Source organism: Bacidia gigantensis (assembly GCF_019456465.1).
Source record: "Bacidia gigantensis strain McMullin 20006 chromosome Unknown contig_233, whole genome shotgun sequence".
NCBI classification, from domain to species: domain Eukaryota; kingdom Fungi; phylum Ascomycota; class Lecanoromycetes; order Lecanorales; family Ramalinaceae; genus Bacidia; species Bacidia gigantensis.
The window spans coordinates 192,514-214,861 of record NW_025408599.1 but is presented as its reverse complement, the minus strand read 5'-3'; the positions used below and the strand labels follow the sequence as shown (position 1 = coordinate 214,861).

At 42.0% G+C, this 22,348-nt stretch overlaps 5 protein-coding genes across 5 annotated transcripts; 2 read left to right on the top strand and 3 right to left on the bottom strand.

The window, feature by feature from the left end:
- Positions 1–4,765: 4,765 nt before the first annotated feature.
- Positions 4,766–6,772, bottom strand: VMA1 (H(+)-transporting V1 sector ATPase subunit A; the record flags this gene model as incomplete). Its single annotated transcript, XM_044813163.1, has 4 exons — positions 4,766–5,771; positions 5,857–6,469; positions 6,521–6,652; positions 6,706–6,772. The coding sequence occupies 4 exons, from the start codon at positions 6,770–6,772 to the stop codon at positions 4,766–4,768; spliced, it is 1,818 nt and encodes a 605-aa protein (XP_044669903.1).
- A 724-nt stretch (positions 6,773–7,496) lies between these two features.
- Positions 7,497–9,931, bottom strand: KY384_004657 (uncharacterized protein; the record flags this gene model as incomplete). The annotated part of the gene is made up of 7 exons (XM_044813162.1): positions 7,497–8,174; positions 8,222–8,542; positions 8,592–8,871; positions 8,924–9,013; positions 9,409–9,524; positions 9,547–9,744; positions 9,794–9,931. 7 exons carry the CDS (start codon positions 9,929–9,931, stop codon positions 7,497–7,499), a joined length of 1,821 nt encoding a protein of 606 aa, XP_044669902.1.
- A 1,335-nt stretch (positions 9,932–11,266) lies between these two features.
- KY384_004656 (uncharacterized protein) lies at positions 11,267–12,735 on the top strand (the record flags this gene model as incomplete). The annotated part of the gene is made up of 7 exons (XM_044813161.1): positions 11,267–11,536; positions 11,593–11,693; positions 11,746–11,799; positions 11,854–12,213; positions 12,270–12,360; positions 12,415–12,558; positions 12,592–12,735. The coding sequence occupies 7 exons, from the start codon at positions 11,267–11,269 to the stop codon at positions 12,733–12,735; spliced, it is 1,164 nt and encodes a 387-aa protein (XP_044669901.1).
- Positions 12,736–12,920: 185 nt separating this feature from the next.
- Positions 12,921–15,451, top strand: KY384_004655 (uncharacterized protein; the record flags this gene model as incomplete). The annotated part of the gene is made up of 6 exons (XM_044813160.1): positions 12,921–13,255; positions 13,300–13,417; positions 13,470–13,864; positions 13,913–13,967; positions 14,023–14,553; positions 14,612–15,451. 6 exons carry the CDS (start codon positions 12,921–12,923, stop codon positions 15,449–15,451), a joined length of 2,274 nt encoding a protein of 757 aa, XP_044669900.1.
- A 1,080-nt stretch (positions 15,452–16,531) lies between these two features.
- Positions 16,532–17,509, bottom strand: KY384_004654 (uncharacterized protein; the record flags this gene model as incomplete). Its single annotated transcript, XM_044813159.1, has 1 exon — positions 16,532–17,509. One exon carries the CDS (start codon positions 17,507–17,509, stop codon positions 16,532–16,534), a length of 978 nt encoding a protein of 325 aa, XP_044669899.1.
- Between the last annotated feature and the right edge of the window lie 4,839 nt (positions 17,510–22,348).

Genomic DNA, 22,348 nt, shown 5'->3' with positions numbered 1-22,348 from the left:
CTATGACTTTTGGCCCACAACACGTGGATTTTGCTTCGGACTTGGGACTACAACATGAATTGATCAAGCTCCGAACAAGGTGGGAGAATAGACGCTGTGAGGCACGACGGCGCTTCGTTTGTGAATACGAGCGTTGAAGCCTCGGAGCTTTCGCAAAAGCTACGACGACCCAATATGCGGTGGTGAGGATACAGATGGACAAAAGATCTTGTAGATCCCTATCCACCACAATGCTCCCAAGCTAAAAGACTTCATTCTTTGACTCAAACACGTTTCATCAAACTTGACTACTCGCATGGTTCCCACTTTCCCACCGCTCTCCCAAATTCGTTCAGCCTTCGTCGTCCGCCACTCGCCAGCCCATACAAACCACGTCACTCTACCCAACCCGCACCTCGCTGAAGAAGCTTATGATCAATAATCGCTTGTCCTAAGACCTCTTCGTAGCAGGCGCCCTCGCGATACCCACGCTCTCCTAAACTCCAGCCCCATCCTGCATGCCACCCATGAGCTGTGGTGTCTCCGCTCTCCGCGGCTTTCAGCGGGCCTTGCGTCATGCGACGAGGACAAAGCAGAACGTCGAGGCAGTGCATGATGCAATGATGTGTGGTATGCAAATCAGCACCATTTGGGAGGTGTCTAGACACCAGATGCTCTTATCGACATACACTACCCAAGCGCCGAGGAAGAGAATCTCGCTGCTACCATGTGCTAGATAGGTGGCCAAGGTGCGCGCGCGGACAGGTCAAATGTGGAAATGGGGAGCGTGTGTACTTCGCCTGACAAAACGTCTTTCACATCTTTCACATATCAGGTCAACAGGCAAGCCAGGCATTTCTGGATAGGCTCGGGTGCGATTGCAACGCAGGCGAATTCGGCTTAAGAAAGGCCGACTTGCTGGACCATTTCTCTGCAGAGGTTGCTACGATACGTTTCAGATCAAGTGTTTTGGTGCGGATGAAACGAACGGTTGCATTTTATGCAGAGGTCACTGTAGTCATCTCGTTTTGCATTTCGCAGTCGCAGACTCAAATTCCGGACATAGCCAGAAAGCAATGTTCTAAGGTCTTGAGCCCATCCATGTCGGGTGCGATATTCACAGGCGACATCCACGGGATATCCAGTGTCAAGTGTGGCTGTCCCTACTACGTTCTACCTGAGCACCTCAGTTCGCCACGGAACCGAGCCGTCTCTACTGTTCAATCCAATCTAATAATGACTGCGATTCACATGTCGAATTCCGAATTGAGCATGTAGACGCAGTGAGAATTGCACCCTCTCAATCACTCTGCGTCGACGATTGTAACCCCAAACCCAACGCTTTTCCCAAAATGAGAAGCGCGGTGTAATATGACCGTGGGCAGCGATCCATGCAGCTGCCGAGTAGAGTCATCTGCGATCCCTCTTTGAGTGACACTACCGTCAATCGGAGTCAGGTTTCAGCAGGCCAATTTGTGACAAAACATCTTGGCCGGTGAGCGCTCCTGCGCGCAGCAGGTTTTGTATGTCGTCTTCAGGGCCTATCATTTTCTCTGCGTTAGGCTGCACACGTCTCTATCCCTGCGACAGCCGACTTGCATTCGAATTGCGGTAAGGTCCCTTTCCTACCAATCCTTTGCCTTCGTACGGCGATGGTTGTCAATTGAGCCTCGTTGTAGGCATTTCGCCGGTGTTCCAATTGAATGCCAAATGCTGGAAATTCTTATTTGCTTGTATGCAAGGCCTGAAGGTCCCTAATGATATCGTCTCAAGCCAAAGACCTTTACATGAGTGTCTTTGATCGCATTGGTTGAAACGAAGCATCTCGGGTCTTAGCATACTGTAGCTCACACAGCTGAGGCACAAATCATCACACCGGGTACGTCAACGATTCTGGTCGGGATGGCAGCTCTTCCTGCCTTCATACTGAACATTTATGATGACCAGTTCTAGCGTGCGACGAGAATTTTCCGATCTTCCATAGGCTTCTCAGTCGAAAGATCTCAAAAGCTCACGGTCAGCCCATGTAAGCTAGCATTTCGGTGGCATTAGTCATATTGGAATTGAAGAAGCTTGCAGGGATGCTGTCATACCAGATTGAAGCAACAATGGAAGTGAGATCTCAACTGGCACATTGATGCCGCGATCAGCTGGTATGGAAACAATAGAGCATGAGGCTGAATTCTGGTGACAGCAATGCATGAAGGCATTTAGTTAGAGCTTGATATTCGACTTGAATAGGTGACTCTACTTCTCAGCACTATGCTTGGAGGTGGAAGTCATTCACTAGCCTCACTCATCTCAGCATGCGAAACCCAACAAATCCGCAGAATACAATGCGTTGCATTCGGTGCAACCTCTAACTTCCCATCTTGTCGACGCCCAGGATTGGGAGGTTTCGAGACAGACAGGACCACATACAGGTGGTCTTCGTTCTCAATAACATGTCTACGGTATTTGATACGTGACGTCTGAGGAAGCGCTGCATCGTTGTTCCGTACACGTGCAGGCTCACGTGATTTGACGTGAAGAAGACACCGGGTCTTTGTATTCATTGAAGCTTCCAACTGAACCAAAATTCAAGAAGCGTTGGGAGCACCAAGTGACTTTATTTGCATCATCGGTGCTTCCCACATCTCTCGGTGGAAAGCAAGTCGAAGAGAAAGCGTCCAGGGAGACTGGTCGAAGGTGGCAAGACCAACAGATTCCCCTTATACAAGATGACTTCCCCACAACCCGCAGCCGATTTTGTATATGCCGTTGGGCGCTGGCATGAAGCCCGCAGAATTTTAGAGGAAGCGAACACGGCGCTGGAAGCGAGGCATAGCCCTTATCTCTGGTGGAAACCTGTGGCCTGCTCCAACAAATCTTCAAGGAGAGCACGATTTTCCGTCAACAAATCTCCAGAAGGCTTTATCTTCAAAGATATCAACAGAAAGACCAAGATGGCCTTGCAGATAGGTAAGTGGGACAGATGTCCCTTACAAACCTCCTGAAGGCATTGTGGAATTCACCAATTAATGACATGTTTTCACGCTGCCACACTTCTCGCAGATCATCCATCCTAGCCTGCTTCGGGATTCTGATGCTTCCTCTGGCGCAGATTCTCGTTTCGTTTGTATCAGCTTTGACTGAACATGGAAAACCATCGTGGTCTACCGCCTGATTAGATGCTGCTCTGGCCGAGATATACAGGATCGAATCACGCAAACAGCTTACCCACATCAACGACCTTCAGTAGACTGTTATGCCAATGACTCAACTGATCGATATCCTTTTCTTTAAATACGCGGCCAACGTGGACGACGTGACATCAGGTTCGAGTTCCATCGCCATTCGTGCTCCTGAGCGGGACCCTCTCATCGTGGGTTTATCAGCTGCCCGCAATGTAGGCGGAACGATACATCTCCTTGGACAATGTCTCTGCTGTAGCCTAAGGTACTCTACCGTCACTTGTGGACGAGGCCAATCAGACTATTGCCTACAAGGAGCGCTCGGAGAAGTTCTTGCCCCATCGTCACTTCACTCTCGGATCCCTCATGCAGTAGTACCCTCCTTGAACTATCACCACTAAGAATCTTTTCAATCGTCAATCTTGCCGATGCCGAAGCCTATAACCCCTACTTCGGCGACCAGACCTCATTTTCAGCTCTCACAGCAGCACGGATCCGCCTCGTCCAGTGCCAAACGAACCTGAATCGTGCGACAAATGCGCTAGATCATATAGCTGCTCAATAGTGGCCCCGCTGCGCTCTCTTTGCAATCCTATTCGACTTCTCACGCGCTGCTCAAATGTACGTTGTTCAAGGTGGTAATGTTGTTTGGTAGTATTGGCGAAGAGCGACGCGAGCTAGATGCTGGACAGACTCCTATGGCGGTGGGAATTCAGCTCGCATAGGACCGAGAGGAGATGGAGGTTGTTGAGGGAGAGTAAGTAGCTCATGACATTTTCACGCAACCAGCGATTTCTAGAGGAAATCATCCAGAATCTTCACCATCCTGGGTAAAAGGGCAATGTCACATATAGGCCACGTTCATAGAGACGAAGGGGCACTTGCTGTCGATAATCATTTCCGTTTCTACTGCGGTCTGAATCTTGTTTTGGTTCGTCTTGCGCGTGGAAGAGTCTGTGAATTGGTTGGGTATCTCTGGCCTGGCGATTTTGAAGCCAATCCATAAGCACTGCAAGCCTGAATTCCGACAGGTATGTTCTTTGCAGGGGGTGCTGACTTCAAACTTATGGGAACCATGTTCTCATTCTTGCCCAACAAAGTGTCAGACGCGGCCCTCGCGCCATAGGATGCTCTAATTGGCTGCATCGTATGGGGAGGCTGTGGTATGAAAGAGAGACGTCTGTTTTCTTGGCTTAGTCTCTCCATCTGTACCTTAAGTCTCGATACCCGGAGGCCGCTGTAGTGCATTCGTTTCCCCTACAATTCGGTTTAGCGGTTGTTGCAAAGAATCAGCACTTGAAATTTCCAAGAATGATCAAAGACATCGCTGTGATGCTAGCAGGCCCATAACAATGCTATTGAAGCATCATGGCCAGGGTCAAGCACCAAGTCCTCCGGTCTCGTGAAGCCCAAATGGCGCTTTTCTCCCCGCCGTAGTTTAGACCAAGGGGTTATCCCACCAGTACACGATCGAGATGCTTCATGTCCGGTGTCAGGGTAGGTATATCACTTTACCAAATATATCAGATAGCACATAGTAATAAGATAATTTAAAAAGGATAAGCTATGTCTACACATGGCCTACATACTGCCTGCTCGGGCACTCCCGTCTACTACTTGTCGGCTATGCTCGCGAATGTATCCGACATCGATTGCAGAAGCTCCTCATACGATTTGCTTACCCTTTCTTCATCATCTGGTAGCTCAAACTTCATGTTTCGCAAGCCATATTGTATCTCGGAAGTATTCTCTCGAACCTTCGCCCAGCTCACACCGCTAGCAACCGCTTTTTGTGCCTCGTCTTGGAAGCCAACAAATGCCTTCATCATATATTCAGTCTTCCATAACGGACAAAATTGGTCGTAATCGCTGTAACCGTTTTGTTGCAGGAAATCGTCTTTGAGCATGGCAGTAACCTCAAGAATAATCTTATCCGAATCGCTCAAGGCAGATTTGCCGACCAATTGTACAACCTGGTCAAGATCTTCTGAACGACTTAAGAGCTCCTTAGTACGGTCTCGAAGCTGGGGAAATCCAGTGTAGTGCTTCTCGTAGTATTCATCAAGGACTGTTGTGTATTTGCTATAAGAAGCAGAAGTATTGATGGACGGGAAGTGTTTGCGCTGAGCGAGCTTTTTGTCAAGACCCCAAAAGACTTGCACGATACCAAGTGTCACAGATGTGACTGGCTCTGAGTAGTCACCAGCTGGTGGCGACACCGCACCAATGATAGAGACGCTTCCTTCTCTTCGTGGCGATCCCAGGGCAGAACAGGTCCCCGCTCGTTCGTAGAAAGATGCCAGCTTGGTCCCTAAGTACGCCGGAAACCCTTGATCAGCAGGCATTTCTCCCAGTCGACCAGAAATTTCACGCAAAGCCTCAGCCCATCTTGAGGTAGAGTCAGCAATCATGGCTACAGCTTTGCCCTGATCTCTGAAGTATTCTGCGATGGTGATGCCAGTGTAAATGGATGCCTCACGAGCAGCAACGGGCATGTTCGAAGTGTTTGCGATCAAAACTGTACGCTTCATGATGGGTTCTTTGCGGCCTTCAATAGTGACCGAAAGCTGGGGAAACTCCATTAGCACCTCGGCCATTTCATTGCCTCGTTCGCCACATCTGTAATAGACCTGTCAGTAGTACTCTGATAGCTCTGCACATATCAAGCGAGGAGAATATGAATGCAAAAGGGTGTGTCGCTTACCCAACGTAGATAATAATATCGCTGTTCGAGAATTTGGACACCGACTGAGAAATGACAGTCTTGCCGCAGCCGAAAGCTCCAGGGATGCACACCGTACCGCCTTGAACCGAGGGGAAGAGGGCGTCTAGGACACGCTGACCGACAACCATTGGCGACGTAGCAGGCAGACGTTCGCCGACCGGTCGAGGAACACGTACAGGCCATACTTGCAGCATCATGTATTCTTTCTCTTCTCCATTGAACTCGACTGTGAGCAACGGCTCTGCAACTGTATATTGACCCTTCTCGGCAATCTTTTTAATGATCCCACGGGCGCGTGGAGGCAGGAGAATTCTATGCTCGTTGAGCAGTGAATTCTCTACGACCTTGCCCCAAACATCTCCCCCAGTTATATGATCCCCCTCTTTCATGGTTGGAGTGAACTCCCATTTCTTCTTTCGATCGAGGGCTGGCACTGTAATGCCGCGGGGAATATAGATGCTATCAGTTTTACCGGCAATACTTCTGAGGGACCTTTGGATTCCATCGTAGATTGTCTCCATCAAGCCAGGACCGAGTTCGACGGACAACGGCTTGCCTGTCCTCGATACGGGATCCCCCACCGAGACACCGGCTGCATTTCATCATCAGCCACCGTTATATCCAACATACATTGCTTGCAAACCAGTCTCCTCGTATACCTGAATTGTGGCCTTATCGCCTTCAATCCGGATGACTTCTCCGATGAGCTCTTGACTCCCCACTTTGCAGATTTCGTACATGCTAGGACCATCGATTTCGGCGACAATGACAGGCCCTATCTCATTTCAGCCGGAAGGTCTTCAATTTGGGTACTGCTGGGGAACATACCTGACACTGAGAAGACTGTGCCGACGGGGAAATCATCCTCGGCACCTTTGAGATTTGCGGCCGGCATTGCGAATCGAGTGAAGCTTGCGTTGGCAGTGTTCCTTGTCCTCAAGCACAATGAGTGAGAGGTGTGAGCCTGGTTTGGAGATGGGATGTTGACGATGTCCTCTAACGCGTCATGGGTAGAGAAGTTGGTGTCTGGAACGCACTAACATCTCGATTGCGCTAACGCTAAATAGGGCGCCAAGTATTTTAAGGCTAGAGGGCTCACGCTTATCTCGAGGAAGGCAACTCCCGCCGCTAAACCTAATTAGGCTGTATTCAATAATATTCGAGGGCTGAATGGTCTCATGCTCCTATGGCTCATATCGTATGTGTTCCAGCCCAGTCGGAATTTCATGTCGATCGAAAGCCAAGGAATCATAACACCGCACAGTGAGATGTAGAATATGCTCCGAGACTAAAACGCCACCATCCAAGGAGTCACGAGTGGACGTATACTGCATCTATGAATGACTGTCGTGACGAGACTGGCATTTTCAACGAGGTACGATTGGGAGAAGTCTCATTCATTGCGCGATGTCCACTCTAGATCCCAGAGTTTGCTAGACTAAGTCTCGATTTAATCTACAGAACACAGATTTTTTAAGGATATTAAGATGATATACTCTCAAGATCGATATATACCGTAATCTGTTCGGGTTTGGGGTGTAAGAGCCTTTGGATTTCTTACCTGGACAAGAAATATGATCGAGCTTATATCACCGCCGGTCAAACCCCAGTCGCACGAATCATGGAAAAGGATCAAAGCTGACTGCGTTGCCGCGTTCGGTACCGGACAAATACTTCAGCGGGCCTTTGCCGTCGTAGCGATAGACAATAGTACTTGACTTGACTACGTTCACCAGCGGGTCGTGGGGTTGAAAGACTCCAGTAGCTCCACCAGTCAAAATGAATTGGGTTTTGTTATTCGCAAAGTCGAGGAGTCGGTCACCCACATCATGGTATGTACGGAGCGACAGTCCTCCATATACGACCTCAAAAATCTCGACTCTGTCTCTGCGGAAGGCAGCGCTGTAAATTACCCCATTTACTATTTCTTGAAGTTTGTTGGCTAAGTCTACCTCTCTCCCAGCAAGGTCTTTATAACCAGAAAGTTCCGTATTAGCCGTGTCCAATTGGGTTTTTCGATCTGCCACTTGGGCTTTCTGATCTGCAAGATCCTTATTCAGGTCCGAGATCGTCTTTTGTGCTGCATCGGCATCGGTTTTGGCTTTTGCATTCGCTGCTTCGGTGTCGGCTTCAGCCTTTTGTGTGGCTTTCTTCTGCTCCTCCAACTGAAGAGTCAGAGTATCGATGGTCTGGGACATACTACCGGACTGCGCAGGAGGTCCCAGTACAGTTGGCGCCGTAGATCCATTTAGTCCGACATTGAGTAGAGGATTTGGGACGGCATCTTTTTTCAACTCCTATGTGTGTCAGCTGGTCACCTTACATAGATCTCTAGTCAACGTACAGGCAAAAGATTACCCCATATTTCCGGTGGCACTAGTGACTCGAAGTCGAAACCCTCTGGTGTGGCTGAAGTCTTGACAGGGGCGCCTGGGCGTTTATCCGATGATGTAGGTTTGTCGACTAGAACCACTTCAGAATGATCCGAGCCATCTGAACTGCCGGTATTCTTCTTGGCAGAAGGGTTTTCAGGTACAGGGACTTGCGTACCCGCCCGGTTTCGGAGTGCAGCTTCGAGGATCTGTTCAACTACTTCGCTGCCATAGTGGTATACGTCGCTAGCTTGACGCTTGAGAATATCAGGGTCTTTACTAAGGACAGCAACCTGTCGCGTTCTTAGTATGAAATCGGGCAAGCACATGACAAAGACCTACAGCTTCAACGATTTTGGACTGCTCATTTCTGAGTGCTGACTTTACATCAAGCAAGATAGGGAGATATGGTCCGATGGCAAGGTCGACATCCTTGATCTGATAGGAGTCTTTATTGACGATGATATTCTGTAGAGTCCGGAGCAGCACTTTATAGTCCATGAAGTCGTCAAACAATGCAGAGGTAAAAGCACTAATTTGGTCGTATTGTAAGACTTTGTCAACCGAAAAATCGAAAGCCTCGATGAACTTCCTATTGGCCTTGTATTTGGTGAGTATCGCCCTAGATCAAATATGAGTAATATTTCGGACACGCGGCCATCAGTACTATTTACCATGTTCGTTGAGGACATTCCGCCACTCTCGCGGGGAATGCAGCAGCAGCAGCGCACAAGGTATCAATATCCCATTCCGTCTCCGCTTGTCTTAAATGAACATCAATGTGTTGGAAGGATATCGCGTTTCTTACCTGGCTTGACCTGACCACCTCCCATCCAGCTTACGTTGATCGTACACTCGGTACCGGCGAGTTTATTGCGAAGCGATGACACTTGGCTACCGTCGAAGGATTCAAGGACTAGGCCACCATTGGGAGCAGCATTGAATGCACTTGTGATTCTTGTCAAGACGCAATATCAGCACATCGTTCTCTAGAGTTGGCAGAGTCGGCCCACTCGGCAATTTTTTTGCTCTTTTTCTTTTCATCGTGGACCTTCAACGATACGACGCCTGTCAGGTTCCCTCCCTCGGTGAAGCCTAAGGGGCATTATGTGTTAGTCTTAAGTTTTTCAAGCTTAACCGTGAATCATCAATGTACTACTTACCGGAAATGAAAGAGTCTCCATAGACCTGGTTGAATAAGTCCGAGCCGGGCTCTATCTTGCCCAATTTCTGGAATGAATAGGTATCGTTGAGAATGGTGGTTTGATTTGTGACCTGTAATTTAATAGGCAAGCACCAAGTGAATGCCGCCATTATCAACCTTGACTGATACGACAAAGGTAATATCGGAGTCTTTGATAGTGTTCTCGTCCACCATGCTGGAGTCGCCATTGACTTCGATAGTGCCCTGCTTGATAGCATTGCTGGGTGATATATTCAGTGAGTCAACAATGTCACTGAGCTTCTTGATTCTTCGAGAGTAGTAAGAGACGGTCTACACATCAAATCAGCCCAACCTCGACCGATAGGGGTGCTGCCGTTACCTGGGCGGGCGACACCTCACTCTTGACTTCCTTCTGATCATACGTGACGGCATTGTCTATGCAGAGTTCGTGAGTGTAGGAGTTGAACCCCTGACCCAGCCGCATAGAATCATTATAGGGAGCTAATACTAATGTCATTCTGAACGTTCAGCCTTTTGAGAGACTGGGAGCCTGACAGTACGCCGTAAGCCTCGTTATGAAGAAAACACGAAGACAGAACAATTCGAAGCGAATGCTCTATAGACATGGCAGAGAATCTGGAAGACGGCGATTTATCAATCCGCTAGCATAAGCTGCCTTGTCGAGAATGAGAGTGTCGCAAGGTCTAACCCTCCACTCGCTGTATCCCATCATCATGGCTGTCACGTCATTCAAACGCCATTCCGATCGCAGCGGCTGTGGCAGAATTTCAGCTATCAAATGAATCAATGGGTTGGGATCGCCACACCTAGACCGTTTTCCACTGCTTCCAACGGCGACGAGGAGTAGTGGGCAGCATGATAAGCAATTCCAGCGATTTTCTAGTGTCTACCCCTTGAGACGGCAGCAGTGTTTCCTTTTTCGTGGCTATCTTACCCAGTTGGGCTATTCTGCTACGCCACAGCGTTGCACTAATGCAGTGCAACGGCTGTGAGCTGCATTAGCATTAGGACTAGGGATTTAGCTTCATCACAATCTTGGATACGCACGTAGCAAGCGGACAGATCGTCGTCATCTTGCAGGGACTACTCCATCCTTCGCTCTCAAGCTAAGGCTTCCGAGGTTCGCGTGAAACCAACGACTGTCCATATTGGGCGACGCTTTGCCACAAAAGTAAATGCCCTATGTGCTGTGGCTGGCTGAGAGGCTGATAAGAACGAAATAGTACGATACTCAGCTGATCGTCTTCAAGCCACCGTTTTCTTTGCCTTAGTTCGCGCTCTATATCCCCGCAAGCTTGAACACCATCCCAATGCTGGATATATTGCCGATCAAATAGCGCGGATGGCAGAGTCTAGGCCTTTTCATATCCCAAGGCTGTCACGCCGAAGCCAGCTATAGATGGAATTAGGTGTATTCTGATGCACATGGCTTTCCCAAAGTGAACAAGAACGTTTTCTCCTACCCCATCTACGCAAGCTCCTATATTGCTTCTGACTTATGACCAATTTGATTGGTAGGACCGTGGCGCTTTACTGGAAATTGGTGGGGGGGGGACCCTTGGCTTCACGAGCGTCAATAGTCCGAAATCCGGGCTATAGGCCTATCGCAGACGATCGAAAGCACAGAAGTACAAAACCCAGCATATTTATAACCCTAGTAACTACCGCTTCTATGCAGACTAACTTAAGATCATTGCAGCATTCGCATGACAAAAACACTAAAGCCACTACAACTAGATATCACGCCTCTGCTACATAGCCACAGCCCCATCGCCAAGGTTGATGAAATCTGCGCAGGCTCTTGTCTCTTAGTATCAGAGCAGGGGTCAGCATGGCACCGCCTAAAGGTGACACAAAACCACCAGCGCCAGGGGACCACGGACAAGCAGATAAAGACAATACCAAACCACCAGCTCCACCAGACGACCATAGTCAAACAGCTAAAGATACTATCAAACCACCAGCCCAAGGCAATAACAATCCGAGTCAGACAACTAAAGATGACACCAAGCCCCAAGGCAATAATAATAATGCATCGGGAACAGACAATGCCAATACAGGGAAAGGTGCCCCTCCGCCGGTCCCACCGCAAACAAGCACTGTGAGAATGGAAAGCCCGCTAGATAGTTGCAAGGTGTTACTGACAGACTCACACAGAAAGGCGATACTCCTCAAAAACTCTCCGAAGTCCTGAAAGTGTGCACTCTTCAGTCGGTAGGGACTCCAGACAAAGTCATTGCAACTATACCCATGAGCAAGTAAGTCTTGATATAAGTTTGACTTTGGTGGATGATGCTCACAGACGTTCAGTTTCGACAAAACCACCAAATTGAGCGATGTGAGAACAAAACTACACGATAAATTGTAAGCGTACGACTACCTTTGCTAGTAATTGGGTGACTGATACCTGAACTCTAGGGACAAGAAGCAGGTTTTCCAATATCAAGATGCTTCGTCTGCAGAGGAAACAGAGCTACTTTTTACCTACATTAGAACCGTCAATGAGACCATTGACCAGAAAAATGCCGACGTCCCAATTCCTTGTAGGTTGTTTGTCTCTCGGCCAGGATTGACTGCCGCAAATGACCCGACAACTTCTTTGTTGGACGGATCATTCTCAATGAAAATCATGGAGTGGCAGACCAAGTCTGGCGAGGAGGCGAAGAGTGGTCTGACCAGCTCTGGAACAATGCTTTCTCAGCAGCTAGGCACCAAGCCAGCAGCGAAAGACTTGACTCTAGCACAACTAAGGACCAAGATACGCCAAGTCACCTCCATGTAAGATCTCCACCAATGCCGTGCACTCAACGTATAATAATGAAGGCGGTTTCAAGGTCAACATCGGCCAAGATACATCAATTTTGCACGCCAAGTGGGTCTACGGTAGCTGACGATACAACAACTTTTGCGGATTATTTGCGCTTGGTAAGCAAAGAAGGTGTTTCGCCAATTGCATTGCATGCCTAACCCTTCACTAAGGGAGGAGATTTCAGTGACAAGCTTAACGACAAACTCGATCTCCCATCAGTCAATGTCGTTTACAAGGTTGCATCCTTGACAAATCAACCCAAGGTTGATCTTAAGACGCTCCCGGGCGCGTTCAGTGCCGACTCGTCAAAGCTGGTGAGTCTTCGTATTACCTCGACAGCTATTTAGCCCATCGCTAAGGGAACATCCAAGAATTATAAGTTGTCCGACGGCCAAAGGGTTGCGAAAGCTACTGAGCTTGGAAAACCTCGAGCGACCCTGGGCGATGACAAGACTTGGACTCCTACAAGTGGTGCAGCTGAGACTGAGTAAGCCAAGATTTATCATGAGAACGAAAAGTGCTGACGAGTCAGTGCCGCCGGCTTTCTCACCGAAGCTCAATGGAAAGTGGTACTTCAGAATTGTGGGGTTATGTACGGGTGGATCATCGATCGCGAAAATAATCGAATTGTACAAGCACCACGGCCTGGTGCGTTGTCAATCAATTCTGAGCAACGATGCCCTACGTTGACGCCCTAATAGCATTCCAACTCAAGACCAAAGCAGCGCCCGTGACAACTGTCAGCCCCGCCCCCATCACTACAACTGCAGCTTCTACCGCTCAGGTCGTGATCAACGTCACGTCGCCACCGTCTGGCTCGGGTGGGCCCGCTCCTGTTGCCAGCGTTGTGAATCCGACCGCACTTTCGTTCACACAAAGGGCTCCACCTCCAGGGATACCGAGCTACAGGGTGAATGACAACTCTCGAGTCGAGGTGACCCTCAGTAGCCACGAGTTTGAAACAAGCATGGCAAGGAACGACTTCAGCAGTGAGTCCACGGAGGCATCAGTGTAAGTGAGCTCCATCTGTGATGAATACAATTAAATAGCATCAGCTCTGGTGGCTTTGCCGGCTTCTCCGCTTCTGTTAGTGCAGGATACTCTAAGTCGGATAGTACGACTTCCAAGGACACCACGAACACATACATGAAAACAATGATTGCGTCTTATCTGGTTGGTTTGGCGGGCATTGTTCCATCGCTTAAGCTGATATACACTTCCTCAGTTCCCACGAACAGATATCGTACTTCATCCAGAAGATCTAGAGCCAACACCAGAACTTCAAGGGGCATTGGATACTATTGCGAAGCTGAAGAACATCAAAGATTTGCGCCAACTGTACCAGGACTTTGGACAAGTCTTCTGTCAGCACGTCACTGTTGGTGGCCGACTTCAGTCAACAAGGATAATGAAATCCTCAACCGTGACATCTGAGTACGAGCAGAAGCAGCAATTCAAAGTCTCTGTCGGAGTCCAAGTATCGACTCCAATTGGCGTTGGTGCTGGTGTTAAACATGACAATGAGAAAGGCACGTCTACATCGACTAGTACTGGTACCGAGGACCAGGCAGAGACGAATGTCTTTGAAGCTGCGGGTGGAGATACAATTCTGGCGTCCAAGTAGGGTAACTCTACTCTTTTCGGACTATACATACTGACATACTGCAGTCCGCTGGCTTGGATACCAACAGTTGCAAAGTTCTGGAACTGGAGAGTCATCAGCGTATGTGAACTCTCGACGAATTGCAAGAATCGTTTTCTAACACAATCCGATGAAGCGTGATGCATTGAAGCCTCTAGTGGACACCATTTCTGGAATTGATGGCTATGCAGACGTCAAGAGTCATTTCGTTCAAGCGGTACCGACGCTGAGCACGTACATCGAGCTGTCCAATGGCCACGAAGTCAAAAGTCGCCTACGGCTCGTCAGTGACCAAAAGAATCTCTCCAAGTCATACCTAGACAAGACACAGGGTGTTGAAAGGTTTGATGATCCAGCTTACTATCTCGGTCATATACCCGACCCGGCGACAAGGCCACAGTATTACGGCCTGAAAGATCCAATGAAGGATCCGTTCGGCCCAATGCTGGAATACCCTGGTCTACAGAATACGATGTTTACACCAGCTGAGTATGACTCGTTTTTCCGTCATAAGAAAGCACGCCAAGATACTGATTCACGTACCAATAGCTACCGAGCACCTTCAATCCTTGGCTACGACAGCGAGCAAGCAAGGACTCTCTCGATGACATATGACCAGGGATTCCTCAATACAGTCTGGACCATTACTGCCCCTTTCACCGATTCCGTAAGTTCCTGGTGTCACCTACCCGACCCTTCCTACATTACTGAATAGAGCCCCACAGCTTCAACACGGCTGTCGCATCAGTCTCACCACGAACGTCATAACCAAAGATATCAACGCGCCCGACCCAACAGCACCCCCAGGAGCTCCACCCAAAGCACAAACCATCGTAAATCAGCCCCCAGCCTCCTTAGCCGTCTTCCGCAACCAACAAGGCGTCTTCCTGCCCGCCATGACCACCTCAGACGGAGTTCACTACTGGCGGATCCTCAAAGTCAACGGGACCACACCCGGCGAAAACATCTGCGAAGGCGACACCGTCCGGCTTTGCTGGGCGTTCGCGGATCAAGACACCGGATTTCGCGACTTCACAGCCGACATCTACGGGCGGCGGCGGACTCGCTGTCCTGCCGACCTGGATGAGGGGGTGCTCTATTTGAAGTTACCCTGGCCGAGATTCGAGATGCTGGGAACTGCGGAGGGGGTGAATGCGGGTGGGGGGGCTGCAGATGGGGTGGGGAGGAACACTCTCCTCATGGGCACACAGCCAGGGGTAGAAGACGAGTGGGCAGACGTCGTTAGTCTACCCATGCTGGGCAGAAATGCGACGGGCAGCTCGGCGTATATGATGCAGGATGTGCAGTTTAGGATCGATTTGGTGGGGAATGATGGGAAGGGAGATACGGGGGATTATCTTTTGGGGAAGGATGATTTGACTGGGTTTCAGAAGAGTGCGGAGGATGTTAGGAGGGAGGCAGAAGAGAAGTACCTGAATCTTTTGGAAAAGGCTCTTTTCTTTTCTAGTCCACTGCAAGGGGGAAAGGTTATGTTCAAGAGTGAATCAAGGATTTGTATCCTAGTTTTCTCACACCTGCATTTTACATTGCAAATCAGTCACTAGGCTATTGAATTTGATGGCTCGATAAGATAACTCGCTGCACATTCGACCCAGGTGACGTTCTTTTTATGAACAATGATTAGGTTGTTTGGGCATAATGAATCTCAAAACAGCGACGCGTCACACCGGCCAACGCCTATAGTAGTGCTAATTACCACAGTGCGAGCACTGAATTTCGTAACATTAAGGATTCATCAGCACCTACGTAGAAGATCCAGGTATTAGTAAGTCAACATGATAGATAGTCGAGACGAAAGAAGTATTGATTAAACAGCGGTGAAAGTAAGGGGTACATTCTTCCATTTTTGGCATTTGAAAAATATCCCTCGCGCTTCAATGTGAGACCATTTGAGGTATCCTTGATGGTCTAGAAATCTGTAAATACTCCTTGTCAGAAATAAAAGTGCTGAATCTGATCCAGTATCGTTGTTTGAACCCTGAGGGACTGTATCTCCCTATGCAAAATATGCTTTATTCGCTTGGAGGGAAAGATGCCATGGCTTACAAATTCTCTTGCACATTCCGGCGGACCCGAAATACTTTATGGTGGATTTTGTCGAAATTCACATGATCGAGCGATTGTTGTTGGATATCGAGTATTACGCGAAAGGTTTTTTTGGTCTACCTCAGGAGCTTGAAAGGGCTCAACATGGGCAAAGTATCCACTTGTGTCATGTTCGTCTTTTGGCTAATTGATTTGAAGTCCTGTCGATCTGAAATAAGCGTGAATAGCGTCAATGTGATCTTCCCAACTGTAGTCCATTCCACCAAACTCATTTATGCGTAGTCGTAGAATGGCCCTTTTCGCCGAGTCCATGGACAGCCAGGGGGACACGGCTTGAAAGCCTTGTAAGCCCTGGTTTTTGTCTTCTGCAGGTACATCGACGTGCTTTTTGTTCGAGACTATGGCTATGGTGCCTTGCACAATGCACCGATGTAGCGATATCTACATATAAAGGAGGTTTGAAGCAGATCTTCGGTGCAAAGAAGGTTATTAGATTTTATAGCTAAAAAGGTCGAAACGATGTCATTGTTAACCACATCATCCTATTAATACATCCCCATCGCTCTGCTCATGCGCGTTCAGAATTGCACAATATTAAGATGCTGATCATTCCGCATAATAGCCAGGATTTCTGCCAGCCCACCCGATGTATACACCTTCTCCATCGTATCCTCAAATGGATACCACAAACAGAAGCCCCCTCCACCTCCGATCTCAACGAGATGCGCCGCACCATCTTCCCTCGCGATAATACTCGACACAGGCTGGTACTGGTGAGTCGGCGGCACGACGTCAGGTTCGATCTCCAGCTTCGCGCATTCATTGTCATCGAGCTGTACGTACTCGTCGGGGATCTCAGACTGCTTAAGGATACGTCGACCGCCGACCATCGCCGCAAAGCCTAGCTTTCGAAACGTGAAGTCCGGGAATGTTGGCGCGCTTTCAAGTCGTTTCCAATTCGCTTGGTTGGTCATATTGGGCTTAACGATCTCCCACAATTCGTCTGAGATATGCCAATAAAGGTAGTACTTCTGGTCGCATTGGAGGAATGTCATGTCTTCATTCCCACGCCTTGCTTTGTAGACCATGATCGGCTTGCGATCGTGTAAATCGAACTCTCGCAATGAGTAGACCTCGTAAGGGAGCACCCATGCGGCGTTGCGGATCCAGTTGTCAGGCTTATGCTCATCTGGGCAATGTATCAGATCGGCTTCGGTAACTTCTTGCTCGACCCAAGGTAGGACTATATCAGTCTCAAGTATCTGGTTGGCATCGAAAGCGCGATAGAAGCCAAGTAGGCTGTGTGGGGTCAGGATGTAGGAGAGTATGCTGCTGTCGGAATTCCAAAGGAAGAAGCGGTCACAATGATTGGAGATAAGGTAGAGGTTCTCGTGAATACGCTTCAGATGTATGGTGATCTCGCTGAGACTGTAGGTATCTACAATGCCTGGGACTTCACGAATGGTGGCCTGCGCTATGGTGGTAGGGTCGTTGGTCCAGAGCTCAGGAGCTGTGTCGGTGTTCATGCGAAGAGCAGACTCTGGTATGGATGCCATGACGAGATTCGGCTTGTTGACGAAAGTGCCTGATACATTCCTGGAAGATGGTGGCGAGTGTGAGAGCGAAGTTGCACTAGAGCTTGGTGAACCAACTGGTGAGGTCTCGTCTGAGTCTGACCTGCGGCTTTTGCGGCTGGATACAATAGAGTTGCGCCTCTGATCGATCTGAGCGCGCGAGTTGAAACCTATAATGACGGCGAGACTTTGCGTTTAGCAATTGGGGAGGCTATTTTGTGATTTCTTGCAAGAGGCGTAGGTTGGAGACTTAAAGATGCGGAGTATTGCGATCCTTGGATCAGGGTCTTGGCATATGCAGTCAGCGTACTCGGTAACGACTTGCCCTCATTGTAGATCACTACTATTATAATATAATAATTAGTGATTTAGGCTACAAGGTCGCTATATATATAATTATTAAAAAGTTTAATTAGAATATATAAAGAGTAGTAATTATTATTTAATAGTTAATTTTTTAAATAATAAAAGTTTATAAATTATTTAATATAATATTTATAATAAGTTATAAATCTAGTATAACTAGCTTCTTTATTTACTATATTTAAAATTAGTATAAATAATAATAATATTTATATAAAAAACAATATATATTACTTTACCCCTTTTAACTAGGTAGAGAATACCCTATATAAAGTATATAGAAAGCGTATTCTATATTAAAGAGTATACTCTTTTATAGCGACTTTATATATTATATATTTAGAAGTCTAGTAAGTTACTATATTACTTATATATAAAGCGTTATTAAATTAGCTTAATATAAGTATAATACTTTAGTATAAAAAGGCTTTTAATATAAATATTTTATAGAAAAAGTATAAATAATATACTATACGCTAAGAACGCTTTAATAACACTTTAATAGCGTACTAATTATATATTTATAGATCTTTAAAATATAATAAAAATTATATTTAAGAATTATTAATATATAGCTAAGGAAGAGGAAGTATTAAATATATATATATAATATATAAGTAAAGTAGGGTTAGAGTAATTAAGGTTAATAAGTAAAAGTATATTAAAATTATATTTATAATAGTATTAAAAGTTAGAAATAAATTACTAGTAAATATATTATAGTTTAATTATTATTATAAATTAAACTATATAAAATAGTAACTTTCTTTAAGATTAATATTAAAGTTCTTATTATTCTTTAAGTTATTTTTATATTATTAATAAAATAAAAATCTATTTATAATATAATGTAATATATAAGATTAATAAACTTATTTATTATAATTTTATTTCTATTTATATTACTTATAGAAATAGATATAATACTTTATTAATTATAAAGCTATAGAGATTATTAATAATATTATCTTATAGCGTATATACCTTTAAACCTAAGTATAATACTATTTAATATTTTATATCTTATATTTATAGTAATCTTTAAAAACTTATAAGACTATAATTAATTTATAATATATTTATCTAATAGTGTTCTATTCCTAGAGGCTATTTACTTAATTTTATTTTTTTTAATATATATATATAAGAATTCTTTTTATCTTAAAGTATTTTTACCTTTAATTTAAATATTTTACTTTTACTTTTTTAACCCTCTTCAACCCTTTTAAATCTAATAAAAGAAATTTATAATGATTATAATATTATTAATATAAATAATATATATATAAGATAAAAGGAAAAGAATAGTCTATAATATACTATAATCTAATTAATTTACAACTTAAAAATAAAGGTAGGGTAATCTATATAAGTAAACCTTAGCTATTTAAAAAATATTATAAATGTTAATTATATAATAAAGTACTTAATATTATTTTTATAGAATATTTTATTAAAAGCTTTAAGAAATAAATAATAAAATAAATATCTTAAGTTATAAGATATAAAATATTAATAAATAAACTTTATAATTTCTATATAAGTATTTAGTAATATAAATAAATTAATATATAATTATTCTATATTTATATAATAATACTTATTAGTACTAGTATTTATATACTAGTATCTATAGCTGCTTTACCTAGATTCTTATTAATATTAATTCTTTATATATTATAACTTAAAGAATAAATATAAGTAAAAGAATATATATAATTAAGGAGCTATAAAGGAGTAAGTTTAATATTTATATCTATTATATTAAGTTAGGCGCAATATTACCTTATTATTTTTATTGTTTATATCTTTTAATTTTATAAAAAGAAGTCCTTTTTATCTTCTCTTTCAATCTCTATATCTTAGCTATAGTTATATTTATTTATATTATAAAGAATTAGTATTTTAAATTAAAAAGAGTAGAATAGTATTTTACCTCTACTATAAAAAAGTAATAATATATATTTATAAAATTATATATCCTATTTTTTTTATAAATTTATAAAAGTAGATAAGAATAATTAAATTATTTATATATTTATTATATTTTATAATTATTAATTTTAAATAAAAATATAATATTTATAATAGAAACTATTATTATTAAAGTAGCTTAATATAATTAATATAATAATTTCTTATTAGTAGCAAATCTAAAAGAAGACTTATTAAATATAAAACTTTAGGAAATAAATATAAGTTAAATAATAATATTGCTTAAGGTTAAATATTTTTATTATTACTGTTAGAGTTAGAGTCTAAATATACTATATTTAGAAGGGACTACTTAATTCTAAATCTTAGGTAAAGGTACTTCTATTATATATAAAAAGTTCTTTAAGTATTAAAAGTTAGATTATTACCTTACTACTAGTTAATTAGTCTTATATTTAGTTTTACTTTAGGAATAAAAGGCAGGATATATAAATTTATTAAATTTTTAAAATATAATAAAGTTTTATAAACTTGTGGTTTAGAAATAATCTTATTACTATTAGTAATATTATAAGAGAGAATTTTAAGTCTATTAATCTTATAATAGTATTTTAAAGTACTTTTATACTTACTTTACTAATTCTACCTATTATATTTATTTAACTTTTCTAAATTAATTTTATTATTATTTAAGATTTCTACTAATTCTTACTAATCTAGATTAATTAATATACCTCTAGATCTTAAAATTATACTAAGGCTCTAAAGTACTATGGTATCGCTAGAGCTAATTACTTTAATATTACTATTACTAAATTTAAAATAGACTAAAACTTAAAAGATAACTTAAGGGAGGCTTAGAAAGACTTTAATATTTTATAATTTATATTTAAGTATATTTAAAAGCTTGTTTTTATCTTTTAAAAATAGGTAAAAGAGCTTAAAGTTAAAATTAAGGAGGAGCTATTAATTATAATCCTACTAAGTTATTTTTTTTATTAATATAATTTACTTGAATTATATTATTTATTATTAAGATATAATTTAATATATATATAGAAGTATTATCTATATAATAAACTTGCTAGGACTAGATATTAATATTATTATAAAATAAAAGTAAAGTAGTTTTTTATATTAAAATAAAAAAAAATTTCTTAATATATTAATATTTAATAACTATAACTACATAGGTATACTATAATAATTCCTTAATAATCTATAAACTTAGCGTAATAGTATATATACTCTCTTCTATCTTTAGGCTTTGCGCTACTCTTAGTAATATATAAAAGACTTTAAAATATTTTAGAAAATATTTTTTTAATTTTACTTTTATAATTTATAATCTAGAGTGTTTAAATAGTTATAAATTAAACTTTTTATATTATTATATTTAGATTAAAAGCTTACTATCGCTCCTAGTATATATATTCTTTATTATACTAATTATTAAACTATTAAGTTCTACTTATACTTAAGGTATAAATTTTTTATTCTTATAGTTAACTTTATCTTTAAATTCTATAATATAGTTATTAATATTATAAATAGAAATAATACTATAGCTATTAACAATATTAGCTAATTATATAAACTAAATATTATAATTTTAATAAACTAAAACTACTTAGTATTAAGTCTCTCTAGTATTATATAAAATAAATAAATTTTCTTTACCTTAATTACTAATAATTTAATAATTTATATTTTTTTTAATAATCTTATTAATAATACTTTTAAAGGTGGATCTACTTAGGGTAGTAAGAATAAAATAACTATCTTAATATATATAAATAACTAAGTTTTATTTTTTTAAAAAGAATAAAGGAAGATACTTTTAAATCTATTTATTTTAGTATTATAAATAGTTATAAAGTTTTTCATTTTTAATATAATTCTATATTTTAACTTATTTAATATAAATTAATAAATATAATCTATAATAATTATAATTAAAAGATACTTATAATAAAAGTCTATTAAAGTTAAAGAAATAGGGGAAGAAATAAAATATATTTATTAGTAAAAGTAAGCTTTTAGCACTATTAAATCTTTTTCTTTCTATTTAAATATATATTCTTCTAATTATAATTAAGCTTATAAGCTTATAATAATAATTTTAAGAATAAATTTAAAAATTAAAAAAGAATCTTAATAGGAAAATTTAAAATATATTTAATATATTATAGAAAGATATAATATAGAGCGAGCATATTTTAGTATTTAGTATCTAAGACTATAGATTATCAAGTAAGTTACTCTTTTAATTTATTACTTTATTTAAATATTAAGAGTAATATATTAAATAATATTAAGTATTATATATTAATTACTTTAAGATAAGTATTAATATTAAGCTTTAAAATATTAAATAAACTAGCAAAGATAAAGTAAAATATTTAATAAATAGCTTCTTTTAAAAATAAAGCCTATATAACTTTATAGAAGTTAATAAATTAAATACTTTTTTTAAATTATCTATAAACCTAAGTAACTTAAAAGTTAAATACTTTAAGTATA